At 41.0% G+C, this 15,679-nt stretch overlaps 3 protein-coding genes across 4 annotated transcripts in view; 2 read left to right on the forward strand and 1 right to left on the reverse strand.

The window, feature by feature from the left end:
• The window catches only part of LOC134210873 (high affinity cAMP-specific and IBMX-insensitive 3',5'-cyclic phosphodiesterase 8), a 630,844-nt gene that overhangs the window by 43,846 nt on the left and 571,319 nt on the right, over window positions 1-15,679 (forward strand). The window lies entirely within an intron of this gene.
• Window positions 6,788-9,497, reverse strand: LOC134215146 (bromodomain-containing protein 4-like). Its single transcript, XM_062694395.1, has 2 exons — window positions 7,181-9,497; window positions 6,788-7,118 (listed from the first exon to the last, which is right to left on the reverse strand). Exons 1-2 carry the CDS (start codon window positions 9,400-9,402, stop codon window positions 6,866-6,868), a joined length of 2,475 nt encoding a protein of 824 aa, XP_062550379.1. The 5' UTR covers window positions 9,403-9,497; the 3' UTR covers window positions 6,788-6,865.
• LOC134215147 (plasminogen activator inhibitor 2-like) lies at window positions 10,068-11,570 on the forward strand. The gene is given in 3 exon segments (XM_062694396.1): window positions 10,068-10,227; window positions 10,299-11,232; window positions 11,298-11,570. Coding segments are annotated over 3 exon segments (1,269 nt in total). The 5' UTR covers window positions 10,068-10,071; the 3' UTR covers window positions 11,477-11,570.

A 15,679-nucleotide genomic window follows, 5' to 3' on the forward strand; every position in this document is an offset into this window, starting at 1 on the left:
TGAAATTAGAATATTTTTCCTGGAAGTTGTAGAGACTTTTTTAAAGTTATTCCAGTAAAATTCCTCATTTTCCCTATATATTATATGTTTTTGTCCCGCCCATATTTTGGACATTCCTGAAAGTATGATTATCATTGGTTTTTGCGAAGGAGGAAAGTGTGAAGGGAGACAATTGCAGAGAATACGAGTTTTAGTTATTTCATTGTAATTGATTTTACTAGCTGATGAATTTGTTGAAAACATCATTCTCAGATCTCAATAATCAAGCTCTCACGAGCGAGCAAACTAGTTCGCAATCTTAAAGGTAAGCATTGCCTTTTAATTTTCAATACAAAATCGCATTGCTCTACTGAAACTGTAAATATGTTCCATTTGAAAGGACAAGCTTCCATGTGAATAACATTCGGAGAAATTCTGATTGCGGTTTATTCTAATAATTGTAATGGGTAAATGGTAACAAGTACATAGACATAAATATATCAAAGCCCTGAAGCAACTAATTTTGAAATTCAACTTTATATCTGGATAAGCGTTGGTAGAATCATGCTCAATTCTCACTCACCGAAGCCTCATGCGCGAGCTGACTCGCTTGCGATTCTGCAGGGAGAGTTTTTCGCGCATGAGTTTTTCACGCAGAATCGCACCGTTTCGCTTATTCGCCGATAAATGATTTCGCTCCAAAAAGTGTCAAAACCCAATCGAAGCGTATTTTATGTTTACGTATGGATTTATTATCTATTGTTTTAAGTGAAGAACGTTATTCCGATGAATTTAACAAAAAAGAAAACGCAAAAAAAAAATCATGTGATGATGCGAATTGCGAGTCGAATCAAGGACGATACTCTGGGCCATGAGTCCGGTGTGGTTTGCCTCTCGTATGATTTGAATCGTGGATGAGATTTGAGAATTTGAGATTTTACCAACACTAATCTGGATGGATAATAAGAATCAGTGAATGCGCTTAACAGGTTCAGTGCTGCTGGCAAATAGTTTTTTTTTTTTTTTTTGTAGGTTTACTGGCGGGACTCTGAATAGAGTAGAAACCTCTGCACCAGGCCTTTGATGATACCGTTGCATAATTCCTTTCGAAGCAGTTTGCCAGCCGTACACGGAACATGTCGTCCAAGAAGACGCTGTTGCAACTGAATCAGAGGGAATTACGTTCATAAATAGTCAGACAGGTCTCATGCTAACTAACATCGTTATAGTTTAAAGTCATTTTTGTCATTTTCTTGTCAGAGTCAAACTATTTTGTCAGTTTTTATCGACCGAAGCAGTTTTTTCAACTCACATGGAACATGTTGCCCAATGCTTCATCGAAGAAACTGAGTCGGAAGTTTTTTTTTTATCAAGTATAAGAAAGTGTTCAATCCCCGATTTATAAAAAATGACAAGTTAATAACTTTTGAAGCAGTTTTCCAGCCGTACAAGGATCATGTCGTCCATTAAGACACTGTTGAACTGGCTCAAAAGACATTACATTTACAACTCTAATAGATACTCTCTCCCATTATCTCATTCCCAATCATATAGATTTTTTTAATCTTCCGTTTATTTTGGGGGCTCAATTGCCGAATCATATAGATTGATCTGTACGATGTCATTCTTGTCTTTATGGTCAGAAGGTATGAAGTATGCGTTCCTTGAATTACTTTGCTTGCCTAAGTTATTGGTTCATCTTGTGTCAATACTATCAAACACAATGTAAGTTATGTCTTGTAAAAAGTGGAAACTGTTCGTGCATTTAGTCTATTTTATTGTTATTCCTTTGTCAAGGTATTACTATTATTATGTTCTAATAAGTAGCTTGATCGTTTCCAAACTAACTGTCATTATCTATCATGTACTAATGATTAGTTATGAGTCAGCTATAGGATTCACTTTCCGGTGGCAAAGTGAATCTTCATCACGCCTATTCCCTACTATAAGTAAAAATTATCGTGAATGAAGCCGTCATAAGATTGTTCATATACCATCATTATAATTTGCGGTATTTTTTATTATTGCTCTTCGAAGTGAGGCATAACAAAATAAAACTGGCACCACGTTCCTAGTTTTGAAAAAACTTCTACTCAGTGAATCCAGCAGTCGATTCCCTACGAATGTCTTGAATTTTGTCTTGTTTTTTAAATAAATGCCTAGCTAGCTAAATGTAAGCGTGGCTACGACTCATCGTCACAGGGAACGCATCAGAAAAGTATTGCCGAAAAGAAGAGAACTTACATCATTATCACTGATGAAAAGGCCTCTGCCTGACTGCACTACCATTCAAGGCTCCAAGACACGATGTCCGTTGGATCACATGCAAATGCCGTAAATTAGTGCGTCAATGCCAGATATGTAACGCGGCACCAAACAAAAATAGTCAACATGTGATACCACCACGACAGAATATGTCTTTGGTTGCCATCTCAGTGCTAATGGCGTAAGCCGACCCACCGCGGCAAGGTAACATATCCGAGGGGAAGGAGGTTCAGTGCTGCTGGCAAATAGTTATCATAATAATCCTAAACCTAACCTAAGCATATTTAATAGAACATTTAGGATATGTTTTCGATATGCATTCTAAGCACTAGTATTGAACTAATGGAATAAGAAATTGCACAGAAACAACAATTTGAATGATATTATGCGAAGGGAGTATAGCTTTACTCGATGTGACTGACTTGCGGTTACTTTTCCTAATGGGACAATTTGACTTGATATTTTTTCCCACTTTTCTAGAACAAACTTCTCGTAAAGAATAGCATAACACACACACTTAGAATAAATCGCCGAATTCGGTAAAATTTTACCGAAATCTCAACAGCAGAACTGTTCGGTAAATAATTTAACTGATTTTCGGTGATTTTGACAGTTGAGCAATGGAAAAGATTACAAAAAATCTGTAAAATAAATTACCGAACAGTTCTGCTGTTGAGATTTCGGTAAAATTTACCGAATACGGTGAAATGAGGTAAGTGTGCATGGTACATGTCTTGTCTTGTCTTGTCTTGTCTTAGCACATGCACAGCCAGTATTGAAAAGCATCCTGGAAATGTCGGTTGTGTTCCCGAGCATTTTCTTGTCAATATTAATATTTGAGGCATATCATAAATATGATGCAAATATTAAAACGGCCAGGCCCACCATGCAGGCTTGAAATTGGGAGATAATTCATAACTCCCCGGTAATCAGATTATTCAGTAATGAATAACATGATCAACGAAAAGTTTTGAATAGACAAAAGGAAGAAACGGGGACAGCCGTACCAACCGATAGCATAACACATGGTACATGTAAAAATAAAGTGAATTATGGTCATAACTGAAAATTGCCAAAAAGTCAGATGTGCTCGACTTGCGATTAGTAACATGGGTGCCTAAATTTTAATTTTTATTTTGTAATGAGAAAATCAATATAAATATAAATAAAATCGGACGCATTGCCAAAAGCCTGACTTTCTAGGTTCTAGGATTACAGAATTTTCCGGGAGCCTCGATTAATTGGTCACCTACGTTGGGTGCAATACAGCGTATAAAGAATCAGCTAATTATTTTAATTCCGAATTGCTTAATGTAGAGTAATAAAGACAAACCAGAGATACTATAAACGCATTGAAGATCATCCTGACGAATCTTTCCACCTTGTTTGACATAGTTGAATGAAAATCCAGAGATAAAGGCGACATCGAGCCAACAAACATTCATTTCCACTGGCAGATCAGGCACAGCGCACCAAAGTCCTTCTTCATGATTTCTATCCTCATTATCTTCAGCTGCACAGATGGACTGAAGATGGCAAAGTTTTCCCATCAATTAGAAACCAGCGTCGGACCAGCCTCAAATGGATACAGTTATGAGGACGAGGTGTCACTTTCACGATGGAATTTTAGCTCCATCCAAAGTGGGAGTGAAAGCTGTGGCATTTGCGTGGGTCGATGCAGGAAGCCTGTGATAGAAATGTGATGTTCTGGAGTTTGAACGCTGCATGTTGGATTTCGCGTTCGCACAACTAAATTGCTGCTACAGTTTCATGAATGCGGTGAGAGTTGGATCTGTCAACGAACTTTGGTCTTTGGATTGCGTACTTCAAATTCGCATTCAATAAATATTTTTTACTCCCACAAGCTTATATAGGAAGGCACGGTAGTCTAACTTATTCCATGTATCATGACTGGTTTGAAATTTGCCTAGTTCAGTTTTTCATACAATCGCATGCGGTCACGTTGAACTCAGAGCATTTATTTTCCACATTGAATGAATTGAACTGGAAATAATAGCCACAAACTTTAATTTTCTTTTGTTTGGCCTCAGCGCCGGTCATCATGATATCAGAGCTAACAAACGATACGGTCAGCGGCATATTGATGAAACTTTTCCAATAAATTTTATACTCTTCTTTCCGTTGGATGTGGTAATGTTTGCTTGATTGTTTGTTAAGGGGAATTTTACTAAGAAAAACAGCAGCGAACGGCCTGGTAAACATGTTACATTCAGGTTAACTGATGTCTAAATGTAAGTATCATGCAGATCAAGAATCGTTAAATTTATAACTAGTTATCAGTGTTTATGTATCACTAAAAGCACTAGGAACACCCACATTGGAAATGACTTCCAAATTTATATCTATAGACAACATCAAACGCAACTATATAAACGCATAGCAACCCATACGTCTTAGTAAATATGAATTACGTATTACAGGATAATTATAATACCTCTACGAATCCCCAGTTGATAGTTTTGATACTATAATCACGGATGAAACCCCTCTCCGTTTGCGCGGCCGGTAATGAAAATTAAACAGTTCAGTGCGTGATTTCTCTTGTTTCGGACAGCAGAACGATCGCGCGGTGGGCTGAAGTATTGTGTTCTGCATTGCGCGGCCGGTAATAAAAATTAATCAGTTCAATGTGTGGTCTCTCTTGTTTCGGACAGCAGAACGATCGCGCGGTGGGCGAACTTATTGTGTTCTGCATTGCGCGGCCGGTAATAAAATTAATCAGTTCAATGTGTGGTCTCTCTTGTTTCGGACAGCAGAACGATCGCGCGGTGGGCCGAAGTATTGTGTTCTGCATTGCGCGGCCGGTAATGAAAATTAAACAGTTCAGTGCGTGATTTCTCTTGTTTCGGACAGCAGAACGATCGCGCGGTCGGCCGAAGTATTGTGTTCTGCATTGCGCGGCCGGTAATGAAAATTAAACAGTTCAGTGCGTGATTTCTCTTGTTTCGGACAGCAGAACGATCGCGCGGTGGGCTGAAGTATTGTGTTCTGCATTGCGCGGCCGGTAATAAAAATTAATCAGTTCAATGTGTGGTCTCTCTTGTTTCGGACAGCAGAACGATCGCGCGGTGGGCCGAAGTATTGTGTTCTGCATTGCGCGGCCGGTAATAAAAATTAATCAGTTCAATGTGTGGTCTCTCTTGTTTCGGACAGCAGAACGATCGCGCGGTGGGCCGAAGTATTGTGTTCTGCATTGCGCGGCCGGTAATGAAAATTAAACAGTTCAGTGCGTGATTTCTCTTGTTTCGGACAGCAGAACGATCGCGCGGTCGGCTGAAGTATTGTGTTCTGCATTGCGCGGCCGGTGATGAAAATTAAACAGGTCAGTGCGTGATTTCTCTTGTTCCGGACAGCAGAACGATCGCGCGGTGGGCCGAAGTATTGTGTTCTGCATTGCGCGGCCGGTAATGAAAATTAAACAGTTCAGTGCGTGATTTCTCTTGTTTCGGACAGCAGAACGATCGCGCGGTGGGCCGAAGTATTGTGTTCTGCATTGCGCGGCCGGTAATAAAAATTAATCAGTTCAATGTGTGGTCTCTCTTGTTTCGGACAGCAGAACGATCGCGCGGTCGGCTGAAGTATTGTGTTCTGCATTGTGCGGCCGGTAATGAAAATTAATCAGTTCAATGCGTGATCTCTCTTGTTTCGGACAGCAGAACGATCGCGCGGTCGGCCGAAGTATTGTGTTCTGCATTGCGCGGCCGGTAATTAAAAATAATCAGTTCAGTGCGTGATCTCTCTTGTTTCGGACAGCTGAACGATCGCGCGGTTGGCCAAAATATTAGTGTTATTTCCCATCCCATAGATCGCATCGCTTACCAAAGTGAATCCAGATAAATTATCCTTTGTAACTAAAACGAAATCCTATCCCAAGACAATCGTGGAGATGCAGAGGTATACTCGGTCTCTAGTAGCAACGAGAGTCGGACTAACAATCCTTCCATTCCTATATGACCGTAAGGACGTGGCCGGCGCCGTTATTGACTTTAAAATTTGAGCTCCCGAAACGTGTACATTGAGAATGGGTAGCTAACCCCAAGCCCCATTCATTGTGTTCTCTGTACAATTTCGCAAGTTCAGTCAATCACGGAGTAGCAACTACGAATTGTGCGGTCATAATGCTCATGCTCATGCTCATATAATCACGGATGAAACCCCTCTCCGTTTGTTGTCACTCGCAACAAGGCTTTTGCATACCTTGGTTCCCCCACGGTTGTAAAATCTTATAGACTAAAAATTTACGTTAATAAGAGAAAATAATATTCTTCATAAAAATATCAAATTTTGAAACAACCTTTCTTTGGGATTGGGAGAAACTTACGGGAAGTGGTTGTGGTGAATTTTGGAATCTGATCGTCCGAATTGAGTTTGAACTGTAGGTTCACAATAAAGTTGTTCTATATGACCCCAGTTCTTATTCACGGCCGGCCAAAACTTTCGAACGAATTCGAATTTTTCGAAACATTCAGTGCACGACCCTTATGAATCGAATAAATCAAACGAATAGAGATATTTACCCGCAAAGAAATAAATAATCCTTTCTTGATCATTCTTAACATACAAAATAAAATTGCATTCATATTCAAATTTAGGAATAAAATCAAATGGCTGCTGAAGAGTGCATCTGCCTAAAGGCATTCAGCAGCGTAATACTGGGTGATTTCATAGCCTTGATCAATCCGGGGGCACCGGGGAAAATGCTAAAATATCCTGGAAACCACGAGGGAACTGACGATCCTTGTAGCTGGATGAAGTTTTTTCGTTTCGGTTGACCAAGCTTCAAATCAATTTCGTACATGGGATCCAACTTTTGTGGTGCTGGTTTAATTTTTGCGGTTTCCATATCGTGTAAACTGTTATGGATGGATGATTATAGTTGTTATTCAGATAATTTCCCAATATTATCATAACTTACCCAGATTCTAAAACCTTCTTTGTCACACCTTCTGCGGGAACAGGAACCAAACTTGCTTTAAGAGCAATTTCTGCGGTACTGCGATCCAAATCGTTCATGTTATTAATCTCCTCTACCGGAATGCTCTTCGGTATAGGAACGTTATCAACGGCACCGCTACATTCGGTCAAGGGAGCCGCATCCGGGAATAAAGTCTCGACTGTTTTTTCAGGATCCGCTGCAACCGAAAGGCCTGCATCTTCCAGTTCCATCATCTCCGCCATCCTCAATGCGTTGTCCAGTTCTTCCTCCGTTGGCGCAGTGTAAGTCCATTCCTGCGCTTCATGGTAGCGTTGGCGAATGTCTTCTCGTTCTTGTTTCGTGTAAGGTCTTCTGCTTGGTAGGTTTTTCCTCCGTTCTTCCAATATTCGACGATATTCTTGGTCTGCTTCCTTCCGCTGTTTATAGTTGTCTATTCGTTCTTGCCTAGCCTGTTCAAGTTCCGAACGTCTGCGGTCTGCTTGATCGATCCTTTCCGGTGATTCCACCAGGCCCTGCATCATTGCCGTCAACTTGGGCTTCTCTTGTGGCACGAAAGGCTGTGCTTGTGCTATGTTTTCAGCAAGTTCTTGTCTGTCTAGAATAGCTTGGTTCCAATCACCAGTTACTTCCAAAAGCTGACGCATTCTGGGACTTTGGGTAACACCGTATTTCATACGAAATGCTTCTACATCAGGAATCGCCTCTTCGTCCCTTCGGTCTTGATCGTACATAGTTCTCAACTTTGAAAGAACATCTGCTTTTCTCTGTTTCAATTCCGACATGTCGGCGCCCATGCCTTTGAATCTTTGTATGTCCGCATCCAACTGTACCGCAAATTCCTTAGCAGCAGCAACGGAAGGTTCGTCTGCAAATTCGTGAATTTTTCTGGACTCTCGCACGGCTCTCATGGCTTCAACTATGGGTGGTGGTAATGTGGCTCCCTCAGGACTATCATCGGACCTGGGAGCCATTCTAATGCGAGCTCCACCTGGACGTACAACCGATCTTCTAACGGGTTGATGTGCGGGTTGTTCTTCTGGGGATGGAACCCAATCAACAAATTTTACATCTCGCCCTGCTATGTGGTATATTTCCGCGTCAGAATCTTCAGTTGTTAAACGTTGTTTTGCAGCTGTCCTTGGAAGATGAATCTTCGGTCTCCCGGTTGGTGTTTTAGGGATTGCTCCTCGAACTGACACCGGAGTTTTGGGTTCGTCTGGAACATTTCTCCTACTCGTAGACGGTTTAGCAATGGCTTTTACAATACGCACTCCGCCTGGTTTTGATGTTGTTCGCCGACTTGTTTGGGGCTGTGAACTATCATCAGGGGATGGTGCCCAATCGACGAACTCTACTTCACGGCCAGCAATGCTATAAACTTCAGCATCCTTATCTTCAGTTTCAACACGCTTCTTAACTGCAGTCCTCGGTAGTTGAACTTTTGGTCGACGAACAGGAGTCATGGGTTCTGGTCCCCGAATCCTCTGCTGACTTTTTGGAGTCATGGGTTCTGGTCTCCGAGCCTTTGGTTGTATTTGTACTCGTATTTTTGACGCTGGGGCTGTTGGCGCTGAGCTTGGACGCATAACTCGTGTTGGAACCGAAGAACGTTGCGGTGTCGCAGCTCGCTGTTGAATTTGTTTTATTGGTGCATGCGCGATCCTAGATGGAGGAACAATTTTGGACAGCGATTGTGATCGTATGAAGCTTGGTTTAGGAAGTAACGAGGTGGACGGAACACGTATCGTTCCCGGGGCCGGAATTCTAGATACACCGACGGGAGTGGCAGGCACTCTTGATGGTCTAGGAATCTGCGCAAGTATTTTTGAAGGGCCAGGAAGGGGAATGACTTTCTGCATACTCGAAGACAAGCCAATGGGAGTGCTTCGACTTGGGGGTTTAATAAATCCTGGTGGTTTCAGTCCAGACGGCGGCCTGATGCGTTCGGAAATTTGAATATTTTGAGGAGTTTGGAATTTGCCTCCGCTGGGGGGCCGTATCATGCTTGGCGGCCTTATTTTTGGGGTTTCATGGGGTTGACTTCGTGCCATTGTCGTTGGGGGCGGGATCCTGCTCTGTTGGAAAACTTGACCTGGAGGGCGAAGCCCTCTTCTTTGACTTGAATTTTGCGAAGCACTGATTCGTTCAGGACTGTGACGAAGTTGTCTTGGCGAAACAATAACTTCGAATTCTGGATCCATGACTTCGGTTAAAGGTATAAAGCGCTACGGAGAATTTCTTCAATGACCTTGGCAGAAAAAGAGTTTCAAGCTGAATGTGTAATCAAAATGGTTTCAAGTGTTTGCAAGGCCTACGTGATAAAAATATAATAAAATAATAAAATTCTAGTACAAAGCAGTTTAGGGTAGTTTGGGTTTGGGGGCAATATGGATAGTGGATTTTGTGGAAAACCCTTGGCCACGAGTTAATCATTGTACTAACACGTGCATGCCATGTGACGATGCCTAGGAGAACCAAACCTCCCGGAAATCCACAATCAGTGTATTGGTAGTCGGATACGATCGCAGATCATCGTAGAATCAGTCTTCGAGCTAAATGAAGGTTACGACGTGCTAAAACCGTCGCTGATAGGGTCAACAGACTCCGGGTGTTCCAGACAACGAGCAGCGTTCTTAGCTACGAGATTAAATGTAGTAAGAGAGCCTGCTTCAAACAGCTGTGCAGGATGGCAACGCCACACGTGAGGACATATGTCGTAGCAAAATAAAAGCAGGATGAAAAACAGCTTTTCCCGGATGCATTAATTAACGACATTGTTTCTGTTTACTCATATGTTACTAACAACACGATGTCAAGTGGAGAGACCGATTTAATGAACGTTGTGATTCTATAAAGCATTGCCGATCATCATGATTAAGATTAGTTGCTACAAAATGGACCTTTGGATAGTAGGGCTAATATTAGCTTTCCAACAAGTGTATTTTACACAGGGAAATACAACTTCGGACGGAACAGTGCTGCCAATCGATTATCAAGCAGAATTTTCCTGGAATTTGTATAGAAAGGTCTGTACAATATTCAATTATTCATACAACCATCTAAATGTTGATAATAGCCAAAGTTTCTTATCATTTAGATATTTTCCAAGTCCGATCAACCTATTGTGATTTCACCTTACTCGCTTAGAAAAATATTTGCCTGTTTGCAACAATTGACTGATTCTAAAGATCCTAACACAGCCACTCTTAAAAAAGAGCTTAACCAAGTATTTAAACTGAAACAGAATAACGAATTGATCGATTTGGTTCGTCAAAGGTACGCTAACCAGTGGACGGCGTTGCAACAAGAAAGTGGATTTAACATCACTACACTGGCAGCAGTGATTGACCCTGGAAAGGTTTCAAAACGTGTAAGGAAACTAACCAGCAGCTGCGGAATATTTACACGTTCTCTCAAACCTGCAAGTCCTAAACTCATGACCCGAACGTTCAACGGTATTATGAGAAATGTGGCCAATAGTACAGTGAAACGTTTTTTGGGCGAATCGGACATCAATCCCGATTGGGACTTCTTTGTTGCCGACTCGTGGAAGTTCAAAGGATTGTGGAAATACGAATTTTAGAAAAGTCATTCGACTACATGCAATTTCTACGCCAATGCAACGACGAAAGGGTTGATGAGGTTCATGTATCTTGAGGAGATGCTGAAGTATGGATACTTCCCCGACTGGCATGTGCGGGCCGTTGAGTTACCATTGCATGGGACGAGTCCTTTTTCGTGTTTACTGTTGATGCCAGTGAAAAGGGACATTGAGTTTTTGATCAACACTTTGAACCACGAGAGATTTAAAAATATCTATTCCAGTATGTTTGCCTCGAAGACCACTGTTCGGCTTCCCCAATTCAAATATAGAATGAAAATGTCGGCTAAATCGGTGCTAAGACAGTTAGGGTTTAATGCTGCATTCGATAAGTCTTCCTTCCGCGTTTTCGATCAGAAAACTGCAGTACCTTTGGGAGATGTTATACAAAAAGTGGAGATCTCAATGGATCATGAAGGCGAGCAAAGCGGTGATACACTAAATGACAAGTTTCAATACATTGAACAAGCGATGCATTTTATTTTCCCTTTTCAGCTAATATGTATCTCGATAGAAGCATGGGAAATCAATTTACTGCACATCAACCGTTTGTGTTTGTAATATTTGCGAGGAAGGAACTAACTCCAGTCATCATAGGTCACCTTGTAAAGCCATTAGCGTCGGAAAATATAAAATCTGCATCGGATGAACGTTTATGTGATAATCCACCGTAAATGTGAAAAGTTTATTCTATGTTAAAGCGAAATAGATTGTTATTGGGTCAATCTGGGACACCTCTTGCATTATATATTCTGAAAGTTTTTCAAATCGTATCAAAAGAGATTTTTCTCCTTATGACATCCAGTTTGACGCTAGTTACTCGATTTCTTAGCAAAAAATGGCCTGAGCTCTATGGATTTTTGAAATATTTTTAAGAACAAGCCTCCACGAATCCAGAAATCCAAATTTAAATTTAGTCGCTTTTTCAATGGCACACCACTAAATACGGAAGCAACGCACAACTGTCGTCTTTTTGCACCCCCGGAAGTAATTATAACGCATTCACTGATTTCCATACAATATGGTCATGTTTGAGGATCAAAATCAAGAATTCTAGCGAAATTCGGCATCCCAGCCTAAAATGATTTAATTTAATTAATTGTTTTTGTATGCATGTTAATCGAAAAGGTACATGCTCAACTAATTAACTATTCCTTTTCCATGACGCTCATGGTGATGCAGAGGACTTCCGCGCTCTTGTAGCAATGAGTGTCGAAATAATTTTCCTCTTCTTATCCCTAATCCTTCATCCTAATCCTAATGAAAGGATGTGGCCGGTATCGTTATTGGTCTTGAATAAATGAAACTCCTTATCACAATGACACATTGAAATCTGTATTTCGGAAGTGAAAAATCTTTTTCATCTGTATTATAGTTTTGAAAACCGGTATGATAAAATATTCTGAAAACACGAATGTGTCCAATGTGCATGCTTTAGAGCCGTAGAATTTGAAAATTTGACCATTTCATCACCCCCCCCCCTCCTATCTCACACTTTTTGTATGAATCCTCTAAAAAATGTATGAATCGTTATACATCTTGCAACCCTTCCCAGCTTAGCGTTGCGTATATTATTGGTGTTTTATTTGATTAAATGATTATTATTTAGATGGGATTGTGTTTTCGGACTGTGTTTAGGTGTAAAACAATACCTAATACAGTGACTGTGACAATACCTAATACTGTTTCTTTGATAGGAAAATTATTTTGAGCTTTTTAGTGGAATGTCTTCACTTGTCATAAGACGAGTTTATACAATCCATTAGATTCCACCACTTAATTGTATCTTGACAGATACGTATTTCGACCTCAACAGTAAGGCCGTCTTCAGTGTCTCGTACTTGCGAGACGAGTCAAGTACGAGACACTGAAGACGGCCTTACTGTTGAGGTCGAAATACGTATCTGTCAAGATACAATTAAGTGGTAGAATTCAATGGGATTGTATAAACTCGTCTTATGACAAGTGACTGTTTCTTTATTTCGCTTCAGTGCTTTGTCCACTAAGTCGTTTCTAACACCAAATTACTTCAACAAAAGATATTTTAGTTACTAGATAAAGATTGTCGCTTCGGTTCCCTTTGTTCTGCTGTCCGAAACATGTGTGGTACCTAACTGTCAAATCGTATGTATTTTTCCTTCATTGACATTTAGATCCCCTATCCTCGCCAGCAAAAGATGTTCCGCACAGCGACGACAGCGACAATCTTTATCTGGTAACTAAAATATCTTTTACTTCAACTTATCCTTTAAAGGAGAATTTGTGATGATTTTCAATTTCTGTCCCTTTTTTGTTGTGGATCTTTACGCTTTGGAAGTAGTCTTATTTTGGCCGGAGATATGGGTTTGACATCAGAACTTAAAGGTTCACATGCGTACTCTTGCCCCACCCGTTCCTGCGTACTTTTACCCCACAGCCCCAAAATTTATTCGGTTAATGGTTTTGACTTCTTGGAAAACCAACCGAATTAATGTTCTGCACCATAAAGAATTCTATACAATAGGTTATCGAAATGGTATAATATTCACCTGATCGAACGTATATTTGGCAATGTAATACTAGTTGTGGGAACACAATTAAAAAAATTAATTAACTTTATATCTCCCTTGTTGTTTATTTAAATCGTTTACAATTACACATGAAAATAGTTGATCAGAATGCCTATCAAACTGATACAGTGCTGCTAGTATATCTTTTTTTATAACTTCAAAAAATCAAAAACGTACTCTTACTCCACGCGCACTCTTACCCCACTCTACTCTATGGGTCACTAATTTGAAAAGCAAGCCATGTTCTAGTTGAAATGTAGTGTTATTGAAAATGAAGATTTTTTTTTGTGAGAAATTAGCTTCATTTACAAAGTTTTAAATCTGAAAAAATCTGTTTATTTCTTAAAATCTGTCATATATATTTACAAATTCTTGATCCCAAAAAGACTCTAAAATCTGTATCATAACAGAAAAATCTGTATAAGTGGCAACACTGATTTTTTATCGGAAATTTTAATTTAAGTTATTTCCTGGAGCAATTCCTGTGGGAGTTTTCTGCTTGCTTTCTGAATAGCTTGAGGAACGTCAATCTTGAGGAACGGAATTTCTGGAGAAATTTCGGCGAAACAGTTGTAGAAATTACTAGAAGACTTTCAAAATAATCTTGCGGGAAACTCCGAAAATAAATTCCAGAGAAGGATTCTTGGAGGAATTCCGAAGAAGTTCTTTGAAATTTCCGAAAGCATTCCTGAAGGTATTTCTGGAATAGTCAGATACCAAAATCCTAAATGATTTTCCGGAAGAAATCTTGGAGGCATTTCCGTAAAACTCCAAACGCTTGGGTGGGAGGTGGCTTTAGAGGGAATTCCTCTTTTTTCCTCGAGTTCCGGAATCTCGCTTAATAAGCCTTTGAGGAGTTCTCGAGGTAATTTTTGTAGAGTTCTCGAGGTAGAGATCTTGAAGTAATTTATGAATATTTATTCATAAGAGCTCCAGGGAAAATATCGGGACGAGTTTGCAGGGAAATGCTATAAAATAATACTGGTGGAAATCTAGGGAAAGAAGATGTGAAAATTTCTAACGAATTTCCAGGTGAATATCTGAAAAAATCCGAAGGAATTTCTATAAAAATTTCCGGGATATTTTTACAAGAATTCGGAGAAATTTTTAGAGAAATTCACGAAGAAAATTTCCAGAGTAACTTCTATTTGCATTTCTGGATTTAAGAGACATTTCTAAAAGAATTTTGGAGGATTATTTCGGAGAGTTTTCGGAAGAATACGTGGTAAAACTTCCTGAGGAATTGCTGGAGGAATTCCAGGAGGAACTTCCGGAGGAATTCCAGGAGGAACTTCCGGAGGAATTCCAGAAGGAACTTCCGGAGGAATTCCAGGAGGAACTTCCGGAGGAATTCCAGGAGGGACTTCCGGAGGAACTTCCAGAGGAATTCCAGGAGGAACTTCCGGAGGAACTCCTGGAGGAACTTCTGGAGGAATTCTTAGCGGAACTTTCGGAGGAACTTCCGGAGAAATTCCTGGAGGAACTTCCGGAGGAATTCCTGGAGGAACTTCCGGAGGAATTCCAGGAGGAACTTCCGGAGGAATTCCAGGAGGAACTTCCGGAGGAATTCCAGGAGGAAATTCCGGAGGAATTCCAGGAGGAACTTCCGGAGGAATTCCAGGAGGAACTTCCGGAGGAATTCCAGGAGGAACTTCCGGAGGAATTCCAGGAGGAACTTCCGAGGAATTCCAGGAGGAACTTCCGGAGGAATTCCTGGAGGAACTTCCTGAGGAATTCCCGGAGGAACTTCCTGAGGAATTCCAGGAGGAACCTCCAGGAGGAGTTCCTGGAGAAACTTCCGGAGGAATTCCTGAAGGAACTTCCGGAGGAATTCCTGGAGAAACTTCTGGAGGAATTCCTGGAGGAACTTCCGGAGGAATTCCTGGAGGAACTTCCGGAAAAATTCCTGGAGGAACTTCCGGAGGAATTCCTGGAGGAACTTCCGGAGGAATTCCTGGAGGAACTTCCGGAGGAATTCCTGGAGGAACTTCGGAGGAATTCCTGGAGGAACTTCGGAGGAATTCCTGGAGGAACTTCCGGAGGAATTCCTGGAGGAACTTCCGGAGGAATTCCTGGAGGAACTTCCGGAGGAATTCCTGGAGGAACTTCCGGAGGAATTCCTGGAGGAACTTCCGGAGGAATTCCTGGAGGAACTTCTGGAGGAATTCCTGGAGGAACTTCCGGAGGAATTCCTGGAGGAACTTCCGGAGGAATTCCTGGAGGAACTTCCGGAGGAATTCCTGGAGGAACTTCCGGAGAAATTCCTGGAGGAACTTCCGGAGGAATTCCTGGAGGAACTTACGGAGGAATTCCGGAGGAGTTCATTTT

Source organism: Armigeres subalbatus, chromosome 2, assembly GCF_024139115.2.
Source record: "Armigeres subalbatus isolate Guangzhou_Male chromosome 2, GZ_Asu_2, whole genome shotgun sequence".
Classification (NCBI taxonomy): domain Eukaryota; kingdom Metazoa; phylum Arthropoda; class Insecta; order Diptera; family Culicidae; genus Armigeres; species Armigeres subalbatus.